The following is an 18,959-nucleotide window of genomic DNA, read 5'->3' on the forward strand; positions in this document are numbered from 1 at the left end:
TGAAAGACACGGTAAATTATTCTTTGTTTCTTATTCTATAATATACATTGGATAATTGTAAACACTAAAAGGGTTAATGAGGTTGTGTTGTTTAGTATAAACTGATATAGACCTACTGATAAGCATGCTTATATGCAATTAACAAATGAGTTTTGTTCATTGATTCGCATAAAAGAAGTATACTTGTTTAATCTTAATAAGAGCTTAAGAATGATCTCGTGAACTGAATCTTCACTATGGCCCTGTGAAACCATTTGTCTACAAAGACACTGTTTAACTAAAATCTACATTAAGAACATATCTATCTTCTAATAGAATGAAGCCCTTAATCATGGACTTGACTAAACCAAGTTTAAATTCAAATAAAAAACCTAACTAACCCATCTTAGATTGATGGGTCTAATGGATTATTAGGATCCAAGAGTAACCTTGGACAAAAGAATCACTAAACACTATCTATCTCTATCTTTTGGTTTCCATGATGATGACCTCAAAACCCTTTGTTTATCATTCTTTAGGAGAGTAATCAGTTCTTTCTCCTGCCGAGTCCTCCTTGGAAGAGAAAATTGTATCTATTCTGTTACTGCTGCTTGGGAAGTAAAACATGTCGGCGAGGTCCGACTCTGTCTCTTTGCCACCTCCACTGCGCGAACTGCTCTCCACGATTGTCGGCGGTGGCGGTGGCGGCCTCAACATCCGCAAGAAGGGGTCGATGGGGGTGTTTTCATCCTTTTCTTTTGAGGCAAAGTCTGGCGAGAACCAGCTGCTGGTGAGGTGAATGGAGGTGGAAGGAAGAGGAGAGGGTGCTGGTCCAATTTGAACCATTGAAATGTTGTCCATTGAAGGTAGAAGGAGAGGAGTTGTTGGTGTTTGGCAAGAATGGTTTCCCCAGTATGTGACCTCAAACATGAAGGGGTCATCATCCACTCTTTGGACATGCTTCTTGGCCTCACACCCGTATAACTTGCTGTGGGTGCACCTGTAGTAGCTCCTGCAACAGTTACATCATATAATGTTAGAGTGGGGTTACCCCTTCGGTGAGAACTGTTTCTAATTGATACACTCACCCCTAGCTAAATTATAATATATACTTTTATACACTCACCCCTAGCTAAAAGCATGCATCTATACATGAAATATAGAAATTAGATGCATTTGGAATTTGTATCGGAGTATGTAGCACCCTTGATCTCTTGATTATATGTTTTGAACTTTGGAGGCGGTCAAATATCCTACAAAAATCCGTGACACCCCCAGCCTTTGAATAGGAATATAACTTGGGTGACACGTAAGCTTTGACCACTTACATGAATATAACTTGGGTAATACGTAAGTTTTGACCACTTACATGAATAAAATTGGGGTGACACATAAGTTTTGACCACTTATGTAAATATAACTTGGGTGACATGTAAATTTTTACCACTTACGTGGTGCTATGTCATGATGCCACATCAGCAGCCAAAGAATCATCTGCCATGTCATCCTCAATGTAGGATGCCATGTCTATACTATCAATATACATGTCATCGTCCAAATATAATATGTGGAGTGACAATATGACCCATTCACACTGATCGCATCAACATGAATGAATCGTGTAGGACCAACAAGTCTAAACTCATAAGAACCAACCCAACTATTTTAACCCTAGCGTGGGGCCACCGAGTTGGGTCGGGTCAGGGTTGGCGGGAAGAATCAACCGTCAATTACGGGCACCGATCCCGTTTGAAAGAGGCCATTCATTTACAGACAAATAATGGCGAAATCATTTTCATCTCCACATTTCTGCAACTTACCTCGGAAACCTCAAGCCCAGAATCTCCTTCTGCCCGTATTTCCTCCATGTGTGTCCATCGTCCGGAGGGACCTCCAAATTCCCCGTCCGGGGAGCTGGCACTTTCTGGGTTCGTTTCTCCTTTGAATCCTTCCTGCAACTTCAAAGAGTCCGAACTAACCAGTCTTTCACGGTACAGAAAATGTGAACAAACCGGCAATTAACTTATTGCTTACCTCTTTCTTGATCGTCTTGCGAAATCCCCTTCGTTCGCTTCAGAAGTACCCATTTCGGTTTGCGCAGGAAGAAGCTCCATCGGCTGCTCGTTGGAAGTCATCAGTCCCGGAGACGAGCGGAGGGAAGTACTCAGTTCGATAACAGCCTTGTTGAAGAGCGCAGCGATTTCTTGGCAGGAATAGAGAAGCAGGCCCGGCTGGTTCACCATACTGGGAAGATTCGATTCAAGCTCCTTGGCTGACTGGCACCCATGGAGGATCAGAGACAACGGGATTTCGCAGCTTTCTTCCATGCTTATCGAAAGAGAACAAAAATATTCAAGGCCGTAAAACCCAGAACCTTTCAGAAAAAGCTTCCTGTCTTTCTGGTCTTCTGAATCTCTGCTACAGCAGCAACAGTGCTGTTCTTTCACTAAAAACAAATAAAAATCATGAGGTTTTTCCCATGAAGCTCTGCCATCTCTGCTACTAGTAGAGAAACAGAAAGAAGAATATTCAGAACTCTCACAGCTTTTCTACTTCGGGTGTGGGAATTAATGGCGAGATGGAGGAGGGTATTCGAACCTGGGGACGATTAATATAAGCACAAAGGTTATGTACTTCAAATATACGCCATGGAGAAATGAGAAAGGAAGTCCGAGACTAAGGTGGAAAGACTCGGTCACGGTCTTCTGGTCTAGAAGAAGACCTTGTGCTTTGAAAGGGCGCTTGAACGTTGAAGGGTTTTCTGGGAAGCTGGAAGGTGTTCAGAGATGATCAGGAAAAGTCTTCTTCTGGGGATTGAATTTCCTGGGCTCTGCGATCTTTCTTTTTTTCCTTTACGGGAAGACTACGTCCATGGCTGCTTCCGTTACGGGGACGGCGGCGATTCAACGACACGGTGGATTTTACCGGTAAACGGTTCGAGTTCAAATTGGTTGAAACTGCGGGCCCCAGTAAAGGAGGCTTGGGCCCACTTGAGTTTTTCTGGGCTATGGGTTCCAGTAGTTGCTGATCCAACAGATAAATCCAACAGAGGAAGATTGGGCCAACTTGGGATTTGCTAGGCCAGAAGATGGGTCCAAGCAGAAGGCGAGAGGGCCCACGAGAGTCCACGTCCGAAATCAACGGGATGAACGTATCGGCGATACTTTATTTAATGTGTTTGGTAATATGGGTCTCGGATTTATCGGGGGCGATATGCTATACCCGTTATTATATTCGTCTCAATTTAACGTTAATATTATTATATGCCACGTGTTTATATGGCTTAGATATTACCTAATTTGTAACGTTTAAGACGTGTCGGATTTCAGACGACTTGATACGTTTCAGAAAAATGAGATGTCTACAATCCACTTTGCGCGGACTTGTGAGTTGTGAGCCCACATGGACCGGGCTCTTAAGGGACTTGTTCAAGGCCTAGGTTGGGTGATTCAATATTATTTAATTTATACTTACATATACTTAATTTTAAATATATATTTTGAATTTTAATTCAATAACTTTGAATTAAAATCCAATGACACTCAACTTTTAGTGCTCGATTTCTTCAAGTCTAAAAAAAGTAATTCATTGTTATTTTTTATTTTTTTACGGGACACGATTATGACATTGTCGATCGGTAACCTTATCTTATAATATTTTTCGATATATATTTTCAGAAATGACAATTGAGGTTGTCCATTCATATGGGTCCTATGTGAATGGTCCGTAATTACTAATGTATCAAATTTAAACCCTTCTTTGACACGTTAAGTGTAACTTCGAAGAAATTGCATGCAAAGTGTCATTTTAACTGTTTTAGAATCGAGAAAAATGAGTATGGGTCCAAGTCTATATAAAATATGTATAACCCAATTTTTTTTTAAACTTGAAAAAATTGAATTGAATTATTTCAAATTTTTATTATTTATATATTAAAAATTGAAAATTATTTACCTTTTTTTTTTCGTTTTTACCATAAAATAAGAATAATATAATAATTTTAAATAGAATACATTTCAAGATATTTTTATAAAATAGCAAAAATTGGGTGCAATAAAATACATATTGCATGTGTAATTCTTCATAGAATTCACTAATATCAATCTATTTTTAACGATTTATCAAACGTCTCTTGCAAATAAAAAGAAAATCGAACGCAAGTCAACGTTAACGGTACCGGAATCTTTTTTTAAAAAATCACACTATTTATAAGAATATCATTTTAATAATTTATTATCCATGTCTTTATTGGACCAATTTAAGAAGAAGAAAAACTATCATTTTGAACTTATTATAGAAGAATGAGAAGCACATAGTAATTCATTTAATGTAATAATTCATCTTATTATATCATCGTGGAGGCCACAGGCCTACTTCATTTAATGTATGGGCCAATTAATTTGGTAGCCCATTGAACTACTCATGGGCTGGATAGCCAACATTGTGGGCAGAGCTTACATACCCACCTTTTTCATGGGCCAAAAGCATTTGTGATGCATACTAGGCCTAATGTATCAATTTTTTTAAAATAATATTGGCAACATAATGTTGATACAATTATGTTTTAATACATCAAATTTGATGAGCCGATACCGATATTTGGACTGAATCTCTATGCCCTAAACCCTAAACTGATGCAGGCGAGAATATCTGATGCGGGTAAGTAGTCGGTTCCTTAATCGGATCCGATCAAATAGTCGGATCTCTAATAGGATCTTTAGTCGGACCCATAATCGGATCTTTTGTATTGAACCCGGGTTGGACCGTAATTCTTAGGGTTAGGGTTTGTTTGATTTTGAGCTGCAGCCCAGGCTTGTCAGGGGCGTTGAGTTTGTTTAAAAGGTTGTTTAGGGTTTCTCTAGCGGGAGTTGAATGAGATTGATATTTTGAATCGATTTTAGAGAAGATTTCTCTATGATTTCAGGGCGGATTTCTTACATTCTTCCCGTGATTCTCAGCTTGATTTGCATACAGGATAATCGTCATCCTGTCCTGCATCATAAACCCTCTATGCCCCCGCCATAGATGTCTTTTAGTTATGTCTTAATATTCTTTTTGACAACTTTTTTTTTAAATGTTTAAAATACCACTCTTTGGCATTTTTTTATATCCAAAAAATTAACCTTAAAATTTATTTAATAAAACCTGTTAAATGATAAAACTATTTCTTGTATTGTCTTTTTTTATTGCAACCCTATATACTCCAGTTACTAAACTAACATAATAATGTGAAATTAATTTTAATATTTATTTTTAAATAAATTTATGATTTTTTTATATCTAAAATATATTTATTAATTACTTATTTTTCAAAAAAATTATTAAACCTCTATTACACCAAAAAAAATTTGCTTGTAATTTTACCTACATATCTTCTTCGTATTCATCTCATTACAAAATTACCGACTTTACTTTATTAAACTTATTTTTTTGAAATTTATGTCCACCTTTTCGACTGTCAAATGGAAGTAATTCATCGTCATCTACAAGAGGGGAAGGCGACTCGAAATATTATCGAGTAAAACTGAGAGGGTAGTTTTATTTTATCCTTACTAAAACCATGAGAAGAAGTTAAGAGGCCATAGTATAAAAATATAAAAATCAAGGGGGGTTAATTAGCAATATTTCAAATTAGTGAAAATAATATAACAAATTTTCCTCATGTAAGAGTAATGAACCTAAAATTATCAACCACGTATTATATGAAAGTGTCCTATTGACTAATATACTTGAAACCTTGGGCCTTTTCTTGAAATACCTCCTCCAACGTACCATTTTTTGAAATTCATAAAAGTTGAACCCTTATGTGATGAAAAGTGAAAAGACCCTTTTCAAATCGCACTATCAAAATTATTGAATTATAATACTATTTTATTTACAATGGTCCCCATTTTCTGAAGAGTTGCATTAAAGTCCCCCCACATGCCATCCTCATCAGCTCATGGGGCCAAACAAAATCACAAATTTTGATTTTCGGTGGTCCCAGGTCCTTCCCTCAGCACTCTCCTCTATGCACCCCATAATAAACTCTCTCTCTCTCTCTCTCTCTCAGATTAATGCTCTCTTATAATTTTCTTTCTAAAAAACTAATGTCATCTCTCTCATGTTTCTCTTTCTAAAAAATAATGCCCTCTCAAGTTTCTCTCTCTAAATAATAATGCCCTCTCTCATGTTTCTCTCTCTAAAACTAATGTCCTCTCTCTCAATTCTCTTTCTTAAAAAGTAATGTCATCTCTCTAAAAAATAATGCCCTCTCTCTCTCTAAAACTAATGCCCTCTCTCTCATGTTTTCTCTCTAAAAGCTTTTGCCCCCTCTCTAATGGTTCATTGAGTTCTCTCTCTAAAAAAATAATGCGGTCTCTCTCATGTTCTCTAACAACCCAATCCCCTCTTTTTTTATGGTTCTCTCTCTCTCTCTAAGCAACGTAATGCCCTCCTCTACTGCAAAGGTGACAGCAACAATGCTTTCACCTTTAGTGTAAATCAAGCTCTCAAACTGCTTTTCCAGGGAGCAGGTCGCCAGTACTCTTCTTCCCCCCTCAGGCATGCACAGGCATCATGGGCAATCAGCCACCATGTGCTCGATGAAAGGTGCCAAAGAGAATCATTTTGTCTAGGCATGAATAAAAGCAAGCAGGGCACAAAACTTAGTGGGAAACAAAAGAATGGGTGAATTCTTTTGGTCCTAGAGGTGGCTTTTCCTTTCTTTATCTCTTCCTTTTTCTCTCCTTCCACTATGATTTGCTCTTAGTGCTCCCATTATTCCTTTTGGCTATTGAATGAAACCCACTTGATTCTTGAGCAAAGGGCTCACTTTGCAGCTTTGTGAAGCAAGTGTTCTCAATCCTCGTTGCTCTTTTGGCCCTATACATTTCCTCTAGTGCTACATATTCATATTTCTTCTCTCTCTTTTTTTTTTCTCTTTATCCCTTGAAAATTGCCTCATTTTTGAGAAAAAAATGGGTTAGTGAGAGAGCAAGGGTATCGTATAGGATATGTTTCGTATATCGGTATGTATCGATCTAAATAATGAAAGAAAATTATAGCCTAAAATATAATTGTATCGAATATCATGTCGTTCTCTCTAAAATCCGATTTGTCTCACCTGATATGTGACATGTATCAACTATATGAGTAACATGGAGTAAGATTTATAGGTTTTTTTTTTTTAGTGGTTTTTGGATTAAGGGTTTAGGATTTGGGGTTTAAGGTTTCTCTAGTTAGAGGAAAAAGAAGGGTTAGTCAGAGTTAGAAAACTCACCCATTATAGAAGAGTTGAATCTAAACCTCAACCCGACTTATCCAATATCGAATCTATATCGTGGACCAGCAAGACAAAAAAAAAAAAAATTCAAGTGCCTTAAAAATTTTCCTCTAAAAAATGATTTAAAAATCTCAGTTGAAAGTATTAAAATAGAATAAATTTAAACATTTAAAATTAAATTTCAAATAAAAAATACAAAAGGCAACAAGGGTCACTAGGGTAAACAATTTGGCAAGTTTTGTCATTTCCCATGTTGAAGACCACCTTGAGATCCCAAAGGCATTTCTAGAAAGGAGTTGTTTAGGATCCATGTGGTTGTTGATACCAATGATCCCTACTTGAAGCTTTCTTGGAACAACAATTAAATTATGTCACTTAAACAAACACACTCTACACATAGAACATGTACTAATTAATAGTGCCCATTGAGTCAATAATGATCTTGTTTTAAATTGATTATAATAATCATAATAGTCTTTGACAACATAATTTTTTCTTAACCGATAGCTTTGTCTCCCAAATGATCTGTCTAAGGCTAGTAATTATTAATCATGATAATAAAAAATACAATGAGAATAATTTAAAAAAATATTTTTAGGTATTTTTTATCGACCCTCCAAATATTTTCTTTATTTTGAAGGAAATTAATAAATTTTATAATAAATATATTTATGCAATTATAACATATAAATAATGCTTAATTGCAATAATTTAAAGTCCCCTTTAATAATTTGATCTATTGGACTCATAAATCATAATGCCTATCAATTAAGGCCACAAGCCATTGTGGGAATTTTTCTTAGTCAACCACAACATATTCCCTTTGGACTTTGGACAGTGAGGCCTATCTTGTCTAATGGGGATAAATGGTGATTAAAGAATGTGATCATCTTCAACAACAGTCCTGACATGATATTACTCTATTTTGCTTGTTGGAATGACATAAGAAACTGGGAAGTGGGAACAGCACATGAAGCAAACAATTTTTTTTTATTTTCTCTTTTAATATTTCTTAGATGGGTCCCACATGTGACAAACAGTCGAAAGTGACACTAAACTTAAATTATTGTTTTTTCTTTTTTTTTTTAAGTGTGGAGTAATTAGAAGATCATATCAACGATAATAAGGAAATAAATGGAAAAAAAAACCCTAAATAATCCTCACAAAGAAGTTAATCCAAATATATCAGGTTTCCTAAATTCCGCCTAGAGTATTATGCATTAAAATTTCACCCAGAGAACGAGATTATTGGATAGTAATGTAAGGCAAAGATAAGTTATACCTGGAAATGAAAGAACAGAACAGAATTGAATAGAGGTAGAGAAGACAGAAGCTGACGAGGAAGGAAATAATAATTCATTAGGGTTCAAATCTGAACCCGGTGAAGAGGAATCCGGTAATACAACAACCCATAACGAGAAGAGAAAGAAAAGCTGCAATCTTAAACCAGGAGAAACAATGGAAGAAACAAAACAACAACAAATAAATAACAGCAAACACAACAGAACGCAAAAGACACAAACAACAGATCCTTGCTTCTCTTGTTCTTCTTCTCATCACTAAACCCACCACCGGATTCCTCTTCGCCGGCAAAACCCGAATCTCTCTGTTTTTACTATTCTTACTTTTCCTTCTATCTAGAGGTAAAAAAAACAAAAACAAACAGGATGAAAATGGTTTTATCCCAGTGAGTCTGGGCTCTCTGCCGGGTACCTTATCAGTTCCAGTATGTTCACCACCTCTGCCATGTCTGGCCGATTCGATGGCACTTGAGATGTACAGATCAAACCCAATTTCATCACTGGGATTGCCTCTTCAGCTGGAAACTCCCCTCTTAGCCTTGGGTCAACGCACTCTTCTACTCGTCCTTCTTCCAACGCACCTCGTACCATGTCGCAGAGAACCACAACATCATCTTCCATGTACTCAACAGGCCGCCGTCCCGTCAAAATCTCAAGCGCCAACACCCCATACCCATACACATCACACTTCTCTGTTATCTTGACAGTCCTGCAGGCAAATTCAGGCGCCATATATCCCAATGCACTTTGTATCTTACTGCTCAAGACGTAACGATCCAACATAGGCAACAGCTTGGCCAAACCAAAATCTCCTACTTTGGGCTCACCTGCACCATCAATCAAGACATTGCTGGATTTAAGATTGTAATGGATCACATTCATCTTGTGCAGCTGATTCAGGCTCTTTGCAATCCCAAGAATTATGTTGAACCGGTCTTGCCACAAGAGGAAGCTAGTTGAAGCTGTGTTTTCATGGAGATGTTTATACAGGCTCCCTCCAGAGACAAATTCATAGATAAGCAGCTGTAGAGACGGGGTCCAATAGTAACCTTCCAGAGAAACAAGGTTTTGATGGCGTATTTTTCCAAGCTTTTTAACCTCTCTCTCAAAATCTTCTTGGGATTTCACAAGGCTTGAGACAGTTAACTTCTTGATGGCAACAGGTCTCCCATCCCCAAGAACGGTTCGGTAAACAGCACCAAATCCACCACGTCCAAGCTCACAATCTTTGTTGAGTAGAGCATGAGTTCCAGTGCTGAAATCTGGGTCACCAGAGAACATCACAAGCTTGCCAGAGTTCGAATCAGTGGCTGGAGAATGAGAGTAGTTGTCATCATCTCCGGCACCAGATAGGGTCAGAGCTACAGCAGAGTGGGAGGTGGCCGACCGCACACGGAGGTTTAGAAGTGTCACTAGTACAACCCCTAGAGCAATCACTACAGCAGCTCCAATGGCGATTAGAGCAGAGATGCTGAGGATAATTTTCTTGTGTTGGAGGTTGGAATTGAAGAAACCAGACTTAGAGCTGTCGGATGAAGAGTTTGGATTGAGGACAATTGGCTTTGGGAGAACAGCGGGGCAGGAGCGGTTGACAGCTGAACCACAGAGAGAAGGGTTGCCTGAGAGAGAAGAAGGTGGAATGGTGTTGAAAAAGGGGCCAGCAGGGAGCTCCCCCTGGAGGTGATTGTGAGAAATATTAAAAGCCACAAGGTGAGAAAGATTGGAGAGGTTCTTTGGGATGGTGCCTGTGAAATTGTTGAGGGAGAAATCTAGGATTTCAATGTTGGTGAGGTTAGCAATAGATTTGGGTATTGGCCCTGTGATGTTGTTGTGAGATAAAGTCCTGCATGAATAATATAGATGAATAAATAAGTAAGCTAAATTTGTTAAGCATTCCAACACCCAATATCCTAAAGTTTGAGACATTATGTTCCATAAAGAAATTTGCAGAAATCTGTAAAGCGAAGCAATTCAGACACAGACAACCCCTGTCCATTGGTATTGCAAGGTATTTTTCTAGCTGCTGAAATGATAGATATTGTGTGTCCTCCAAATTCCCAGTACCTTGTCTTATTAGAATCCCTATCACACTATACGACCATCCAAAAACACCCAAGCAAACAATAGTTCAGGACAAACTGACAATAGAAAACCCTTTCAACTGAAATGGAATTCAGAAAGCTGAAGGCACTATTGGATAAGATGGGTTGGCCACTTTGACAATTCAATTTATCCAATTCCAGCAATACCAAGGATAATATTTGCTTTATACTCGCTTTAAAAATTAAATATTAACTACTGTGACCCAAAAGTAGTCAGAGTTTAAAACACATCCTTTAATTTCAGCAGAAACAGGGAAGATATTAAGGACCAAAATCAATTGCTAAGGAAATAACTGTTTTATCCTAGATGTCCATCCCAATGACAGCTATTAACAGTGCATGCTGAACTAGAAAATCGGAGAGAAAAAAATGGCTACTCACAGAGAAGTAAGAGAAGAACATTTCGCAATCTGGATTGGAATTACTCCAGTAAGTGAGTTCTTGTCCAATCTTAGTTCCTTCAATGCAGCGGCTCTTTCGATTTCTGTAGGTATGCTCCCGTTTAATCTGTTGTCTCTCAAGTCAAGAACATCCATGGCTTTCAGTTCCCCAATGCTTTTTGGAATCTCACCCGTAAGGAAATTCGTCGAGAGATTCAAGGACTCCAAATTGCTAAAATGGCCGATGTTGGATGGAATTTCACCAGAAAGCAAGTTCACTGAGAAGTCCAAGAACTGCACGTTTGGGTAGAAGCGATCTTCAGATCCAGCAGGAATCTCAATCGATCCAGTTAATCGATTCCCTGAAACCGAAATCCTCTCGAAACTCAATTCAAAAATCCAACTTGGAAGATTGCCCGTGAGAGAGTTCCGACTAAAATCCATGGAAATGAGGGTCTTGCATCCTACCATCGAATCTGGAAAGCTCCCGCTGAGTTCATTTCGAGAAAAATTTAACTCTTTCAATGCCATCAAATTTCCAATCGACTCCGGAATCTCACCACTGAATCCATTTGACGACAGATCCAAGATATGGAGGCTTGTCATCTCTCCAATCCATGAAGGAATTTTCCCAGCTAACGAATTTGAGCGCAAGTTCACAGAACTGCATATAGTAAGTTTCTGCATTGAATCCGGAAGGTTTCCAGACAGAGAATTCTCGCTCAAGTCCACTGATTTTAATAGCAAACACCCGCCAATATCCTCTGGCAAAGACCCCGAAAATTTGTTCTTCTTCATGTTAAGCGTCCTGAGGTTGTACAATCGTTCAATCCCTTTAGGAATCTCACCCTCCAGCAAATTATCTGAAAGATCCAGCGACCTAAGACCGTTCAGAGACCACAACGTACCCGAAAACGAACCTGAGAGCTTATTAGAAGACAAGTTCAGAGCCGCGAGCGTCGAACACGAGCCCAAACTTGGGGGAATTTCACCTGAGAAGCTGTTTTTAGCAAGGGAAATCGCTCTAAGAGACCCACATTGCTGAAAAAACTCATCTGGAATGGCTCCTGACAGACCATTCTCACTGAGATCAATCACTCTGAGGCTCTCGAGGCGAGCGAGGCCAGGATTCAGACTTCCGGTGAAATTGTTCTTGGACAGGGACAGTCGACGCAGGGAGGCGAGCCGCAGTAGGCCGCGCCCGATTCGTCCGGAAAGGGAAAATCCATCAAGAGCGAGTTCGGTGACTCTGTTGGTTCTGGGGTTGCATTTCACGCCCACCCAGTTGCAGGCCGAATCGTCATCCTCGTTCCAACTGACCAGCTTTGAGCTCGGGTCATGCAGATCGGCTTTGAATACTATCAAACCCAGAACATCATCATTTAAGGTCGGATCTCCTGATAGGACGAAGTGGGGAAGAACCAAGAAAAACGCACAAAGGACTATAAGCTCTCTCATTCTAAATAACACAGTAAGCTAACAGTTGGAGCCTACCCTCCCATTAACGGATCTGAAAAAGCTAAAATTAACGTCGAACAGTCGAAACAAGAACCTTTCGCCGGATTGAAGAAGAACCCAAAACGACCTCTAAGCTCCAAAAGTAAAAGATCAAAAAACTACTCAAAACAGTTCAACAACAACAACACCGCAAGAAAGATCTCCACATTAACCCCTCCACTCCCACAAAAACAAGATTTCTGCTCTCTCAGCTCGAAAATGTAGGAGGCACTCCGAAACCGGTCGACTTTTATGACAACAGCTGCAAAAGCCACCGAACCACTCACACAGTCACACTAACTCTCAAAAAAAGAGGTACTTCCCAGAAACGGAAAGAAACCAGATAATGCAACGAAATTTGAGAAACCAAAGAACCCCAACAGATCACTCCTCCCAGTTTCACTCCAAGGCACATTGCAGTAAAACCTCCATTAACTACCATAAACCACACACACTCAGATATCTCCACCACGCATCCCTCGTCTACCGAAAAAATGAGGCGATAATCAACAGAAACCCTAAAAATCACTTCACTGTCCGAAAACTGGAAGCAAAAGACGGCGAATCGCCGTTCCTAAAAAGACGGCGAATGAAGTCAGTGTAAGAAACAGCCGACCCCGCCGTCGCGAGGCCTATTCCGTTACGGAGAGAAAACAGGGAAAATCACCGGCGACTTAGCCGGAGAGTCACCACGCCGCCGGTAAAACAGTCGGTCCTCCTCCGATTTCGTCGCTAGTCGCCATAAAAAGGCTTTACTCTGTCGGAAGGAGAGAGAAAAAGGAAAAAAGCAGGGCGAGGTTGCCGTTCTCGTTTAATATAAGCCGAACACGTGGTAACATCTTCACCCTCGAATTAAATCAGACGTGGATAACGCGTGGCTCTTGGTTGCTGACTCGACAAATTCAACGGTCCCAAGCAGGAATTTCCAGATCAGCTTTTATGAAGTCTCTTTTACCCCTAAAGTTTGAAAAAATAGCATAACGAAGAAAAAGAGTAGGGATTATTTAGCGAGGATGAGGTGGTAATTTCAATAAGGAAGTGGCAGTTCAGTAAATTAATAAGAGAAGGCGAAGGAATGATTATTAGGTAGGGGTTGGTGGCATGGTAAAGAGAGAAAGAAAGGCAGGTGCTTTTGCTTCTCGTTTTTTTTAATTCAATAAATTGCACTCTCCCCCCTAAACATTTTAAAATTGCATTTAACTCCTTACATGTTTAGTAATTACAGTCAGGACTTGATAGTACACATATTATTCACACAAATCTTAATAATCTTTTGGCCTTTTTTTTTAATTGATGATTTATACTCCCTGAAAATTTTTAAGTTACATTCGACTCCAAATACTGATAATATAATAGATAAATATTATATACATAAATAAACAAATAAAAAATAATATTACAATTTCTAAGGAGAAGACTGTAATAAATTTGTTTTTTGTTTTTTTCAACTCTCAAAATTTCATGAATGCGCTTTAAATACAATTTAATACTGGGCAGGGGTTCGTTAGATGCATTTACACTAGGTCAGACAGGGCTTGGCTTTTCATAAATGCCATGGTGATATTCTATCTCAAAATTACGGAAAAGCAGAAAACACTCACCCTGCAGACCTGACCATTACTGAGTACGATAGCAGTTCACTTGGTTAAATCGAAGGCATTAAATTCCAAGTGCTCGCTTGGTTGCACCCGACTGTTTCTTCTTTAAATAATTAAATATTTTATAAAAATATCGTTTTTAAATAGTATTTACAATGATACCATTATCTAAATGTATCATTAAAATTATGAAAAAAATCATCAAAATAACATCAACTTTAATGTATATGATAATAAAAAAAATGCAAAATAAGAATAAATTAAATTTAAAGTCATTTAAATTAATTTTTTATTAAAAAATTAGGTGCACTCGTGAATATACGGTATTTTTAGTGATTTATTTAGGTGAATTAATAAATAGGTAAACAAATGAGTACATGTTGAAATAGGTGTTAAAGATAATGTATAATATCATAAAAAAAATTAATAACATGTAAGTAGACATGAAAAGTTAAATCAACAAAATTAGGACCCTAATGGACAGTCTAGATCATTGACATCAAATAAAGGCTGAGATCGGAAGCAATTGACCGATGATCAAAAACAAAATTCTAAAAAGTTAAGTCTCAAGAATTAGTCAATAAATGGTCAAATTCGAAGTCTATTACTTACATGAAGACACAATTGATGATCAAAATGAAGAGGATTGTCACATAGCCACAACTAAAACCAAATCAAAAGGGAACGCCTCCTAAGTGTCACATAAACAAGAGAGCTAACACATAAGTGACTCATGGCATCACAAGCAAGTTCTACTCAACGAAGTGGCATATTAGGGCCAGTGGGTAAAAGAAAATGTAGCATTATGGACAAGGTGAAGTATCATGCTCTCATAGAGAGTGAAAAAAGTTTTCCCACATGTCTATTATTGAGAGAAAAGGGTGGGTTGGTTAAACCAACTCCCCACCCTGTAAATAGAGGGTTTGGATCACCTTTTTTTGAGGTAAAGTTTCAAGTACATAGAAACTTTGCTTGCAAGAAAAGAAAAGCTTAATCCATGCTTTTGATGCCTTAAATCTCAAATTAAGTTGAAGCTTCGTTAGATTAGTTGCAATAATTAATCTTCTTTTCTACTACTATGCCTTTATCTTTAAAACCATTACATGCTCTACAAGATCAGATCTGCTAGTTAATCATAGAAGCTAACTATTACTAAAGGCTTGTCGATAAAAGAAGTTCCAATTCAATCGTCTCATTAAGCAAGGCTAATGTCAAATTCATATGAGGACCCTTACACCACCTGAAACTTTGTAATTTCCCTTGTTGTTATACTTATGATCGCACTGCTTTGTAAACACTCCAAGTCGACAATGTAAAACTGTTAAATTAGGATTTCACTAAATTAGGTTCTTTTCTCAAGCTTACATGTGACATATGAAACTACAAAATTCTTGACTTCATTTAAAATTTATTTATTATTCATGCATTCATATTGATGTTCCATCTATTTTTATTAATTTTTAATGATAAATGAATTTAGTTTCTAATACAAAATCCTAGTGAACTTTTTCTAAGATTTTTTGAGTTAGGTTTTAGTATTGAGACCAAATGGACCACAAGAACAAACAATCTTGATTTTATAGCAAGATGCATCTCTTATGATGATTTTTTATTAGTTATTGGAGAGAACAATAAACACAATCTCTAAATTAATTAAAAGCACCGACTGTGATTGATCTCACACCTTAAGGGGCCATGTGACCAACAAGTTTCACCTAGTGCAGCTAATCCACACTCACTTTTGTCAAACATAGGCTTAGTATATTATAAGATAGTAAGTTAACATGGTCACAAATAAAATATATGATAAAACATTAACAAATTGACCATAAGCTCATACAACACAATAAAACATATAATTTTTTAGCTAATAACAACAACAACATCAACAACAACAATATGCAAGCGCCCAGATCACTATTGGGTATAGCTTCCAATCCCTTAAAACTCTAATATAATACAATGATAAAATCCTAGTGCATGTCTTAGCATGGGTTGAATTTAATGGGGAACTCAATTAGAGCTAAATCCAATCCGATTTTGACAAAGATGGAGTTTTTCTCTTTTACCCCGTCGGACAAAGATAGGTGAAGACAAAACCAAATACAAATGTGGCAGCTTCGAACCGAACATATAAATTTAACAAGAAAAATATTTTTTTATTTTATTTTTATTATTAGAGGTTAATTAAATTACATATTTGAATTATTATATATTGGATGAAACGCATAATAAAAACTGTTAAATTTTAATACATTACAGTAGTAGATAATTTTATCAGCCACCTCAAAATCCGAGATGTATGGCGCTTAAAGAATACAGACAAGATGTTCACCACCATGGGGAGGCAATTAATTTATTTAATAATTTATTTTCATATTTTGTCAATTAATTGTTTTATTTAATAAATGAATTAACCAGAAAAGGAAAAAAGAACCGAAACCTTCTAGGAGAATTTTTTTTGAAAAACTCAGCTCCTGCTGCAACCTCGCCAAGTCAATGTCGTTTAGCTGTTGGGCAAGATTCGATCGATATAGAAAAATAACCACAAACAGACCAAAAGAAGTCAGAGATAAGCAGAAAACAAAAAGAATTCCCGCAAACAGCTTGCGTGGGAGATCGAGAATTCGTCCCCTACGTGCCGTTTGTGCCTCGAATGGTCTTCGTCTTCCGAGACAGACGAGACCGTCGCCTAGAATCTCTCATTTTTCCCTTTGGAGAAAAAAAAACGAGAAAAGACTCAATCGCCGGTTTCGAAAAATTCGGTTAGGAGGAAGAGTGTGGGACAGTAACACGACACGCTTTGATCTGCTTTTTTTCTTTTTTTAACAGATCTGGATGGGAAAAAGGCGTACCTCGATGTTGAGTGGAATGGCAGATTTGTGAGCAATTTGTTAATGGCGGATTGCTCGACCCGATGGCTGCCGCGATGGACACTAGCTTCAGACGTTGACCCTTCACGGATTCCAGTGTCCCGACTGACGAAAGAGGGAAGAGGAAGGAGGGCGAGACTGTACGTGTCTTCTTCGCTCTCTAAAAGAGTTCATAGCTTGGCGGGAAGTGATTAAAAGAAAAAAAAAGTGACCCTGAAAAAGTTATTTACAACTTTGCACATAGAGAGTTAGCTTATTTACATATTGACCGTGGTCCACTAATTCACCTGGTTTACCTGTGACTCGACCGCATCTAAAAAAAGTATGAGGGGGATACGACCTTAAGGGGGGGTTAGTGCACATGACTCACGACATGATCTTCATGCGCATTATGCAGTTCATGTCCTGATGTCGTTAGGGAGAGCCAAAATTCATGTCATGTACATGAAGATACATGACTCAAGAGTTCATGTCTCAAGAGTAACGGGCAGAAAGTGCTTTCCGCCCGATTTTGAGAATCATCTACATGACTCTCGCGCGGGCTCTCTCTCGTCGAGCGGGACTGTCTCTCGGGGGGCTCTCTGCCGCACACCCTCTTTGCCATTTCATTTCCACAGCCCTCTCTCCTTCCACAACCCTCTCTCGGTGTTGCCGGAGCCCTCTCTTGGTGTTGCCGCAGCCCTCTCTCTTTCCGCAACCGTCTCTCGTTCCCGCAGCCCTCTCTCGGTGTTGCCGCAACCCTCTCTCGTTCCGTCGCCGTTGCCTACTAGCCCGTTCCCATCGCCATCGTCGTTGTCGCCGTCGTCGCTGGCCGTCGCCGTCGCCGTCGTCGTTGCCCTTTGGCTCGCAGCTGAGGAAGACGACGATGGTTTAATTTTTCCTAAGTTAGGAAAAATTAAACTATTGTCATAAAAATTATTAATTTATAATTTATATTTATAAAATAATTATTTTTATTTATAAAATAATTATTTTAATTTATTTAATATATTTATTTTACAGTTACTATATTAAAATAGTGATTTAATAGTCATAATTAAAATATTATTAAAATAAATATTTGATAAATTATTTTTGGCATAATTATCCGATTGCTATAGTTAATTAAACCAATAGTTTTAAATTTTGTGATAATATATTAATAATTAATAATACATAAAATATATTATGTACAAATATATAGTGTGTTAAAGTTATGATTAGATCAATTTTTTCTCTTAAATTATTCATTTTTAGGTTAAAGTATACCATATGTTATTAATAAATTAATAACTCAACGTATTACTTTCGTTTTTGTTATTTATAATGTTATTTATTTATTATTTGTAATTAATCGTGTAGGTATTTTATTGGCTCATGTAATTACCATATTAATGTACAATAAAATATCTAATTCAATTAATAAATATATTAGTATATTTAATTATACATTAAATAACTTATTCGTGTAGTAATAATGGTTGTTTTACCTAATTTGCGGGTTTAAAGATTATGTTGTAATTAAGTGCACTGTAAAGGTTTAAAAATTCTCTTGTTTTTTATGTTTTTCTGATGTTGGGGCACTAACACTGGAAACTGTTTTCCAGTGCACATGAAGTCGTCAACACTAACACAAATTCTTACCTGATCTTCATGTACATGACATGACATGATCTTCATGTTGGACATGACTTGATCTTCACGAATCCACTTTGGGGCACTAACCCCCCCAAACTCATCTTGTACTTCACCCCGAGTCGGATCGGATCGCATAACCCTGATATTAACGCTAAAAAGTTTACTTAATAAATTTATATATTAGAATTAACCTTAAAAATATTTAATTAAAGCATTAACACTAAGATAAATAAATTATACTAATACTATATTTTGTATATTTACTTGATGCTCACAAGGGGCATGTTAACGATTACATAAAAATCCAATATGTATCAACCGATATTATATGCATTAGGCCATATGATA

General features: G+C 37.5%; 2 protein-coding genes across 2 annotated transcripts; both read right to left on the reverse strand.

Moving 5' to 3' along the window:
* Positions 1 to 507: 507 nt before the first annotated feature.
* Positions 508 to 2,306, reverse strand: LOC137966264 (WRKY transcription factor 55-like). Its single transcript, XM_068812836.1, has 3 exons — positions 2,014 to 2,306; positions 1,800 to 1,931; positions 508 to 991 (listed from the first exon to the last, which is right to left on the reverse strand). The coding sequence occupies exons 1-3, from the start codon at positions 2,304 to 2,306 to the stop codon at positions 508 to 510; spliced, it is 909 nt and encodes a 302-aa protein (XP_068668937.1).
* Positions 2,307 to 8,577: 6,271 nt separating this feature from the next.
* On the reverse strand, positions 8,578 to 13,255 carry LOC137965518 (probable LRR receptor-like serine/threonine-protein kinase IRK). Its single transcript, XM_068811777.1, has 2 exons — positions 11,028 to 13,255; positions 8,578 to 10,387 (listed from the first exon to the last, which is right to left on the reverse strand). The coding sequence occupies exons 1-2, from the start codon at positions 12,482 to 12,484 to the stop codon at positions 8,923 to 8,925; spliced, it is 2,922 nt and encodes a 973-aa protein (XP_068667878.1). The 5' UTR covers positions 12,485 to 13,255; the 3' UTR covers positions 8,578 to 8,922.
* Positions 13,256 to 18,959: the final 5,704 nt, after the last annotated feature.

This window comes from Aristolochia californica, unplaced genomic scaffold (genome assembly GCF_029961685.1).
Source record: "Aristolochia californica isolate CCGP_79_NKW_82.1479 unplaced genomic scaffold, dmAriCali1.0.hap1 SCAF_5, whole genome shotgun sequence".
Taxonomy (NCBI): domain Eukaryota; kingdom Viridiplantae; phylum Streptophyta; class Magnoliopsida; order Piperales; family Aristolochiaceae; genus Aristolochia; species Aristolochia californica.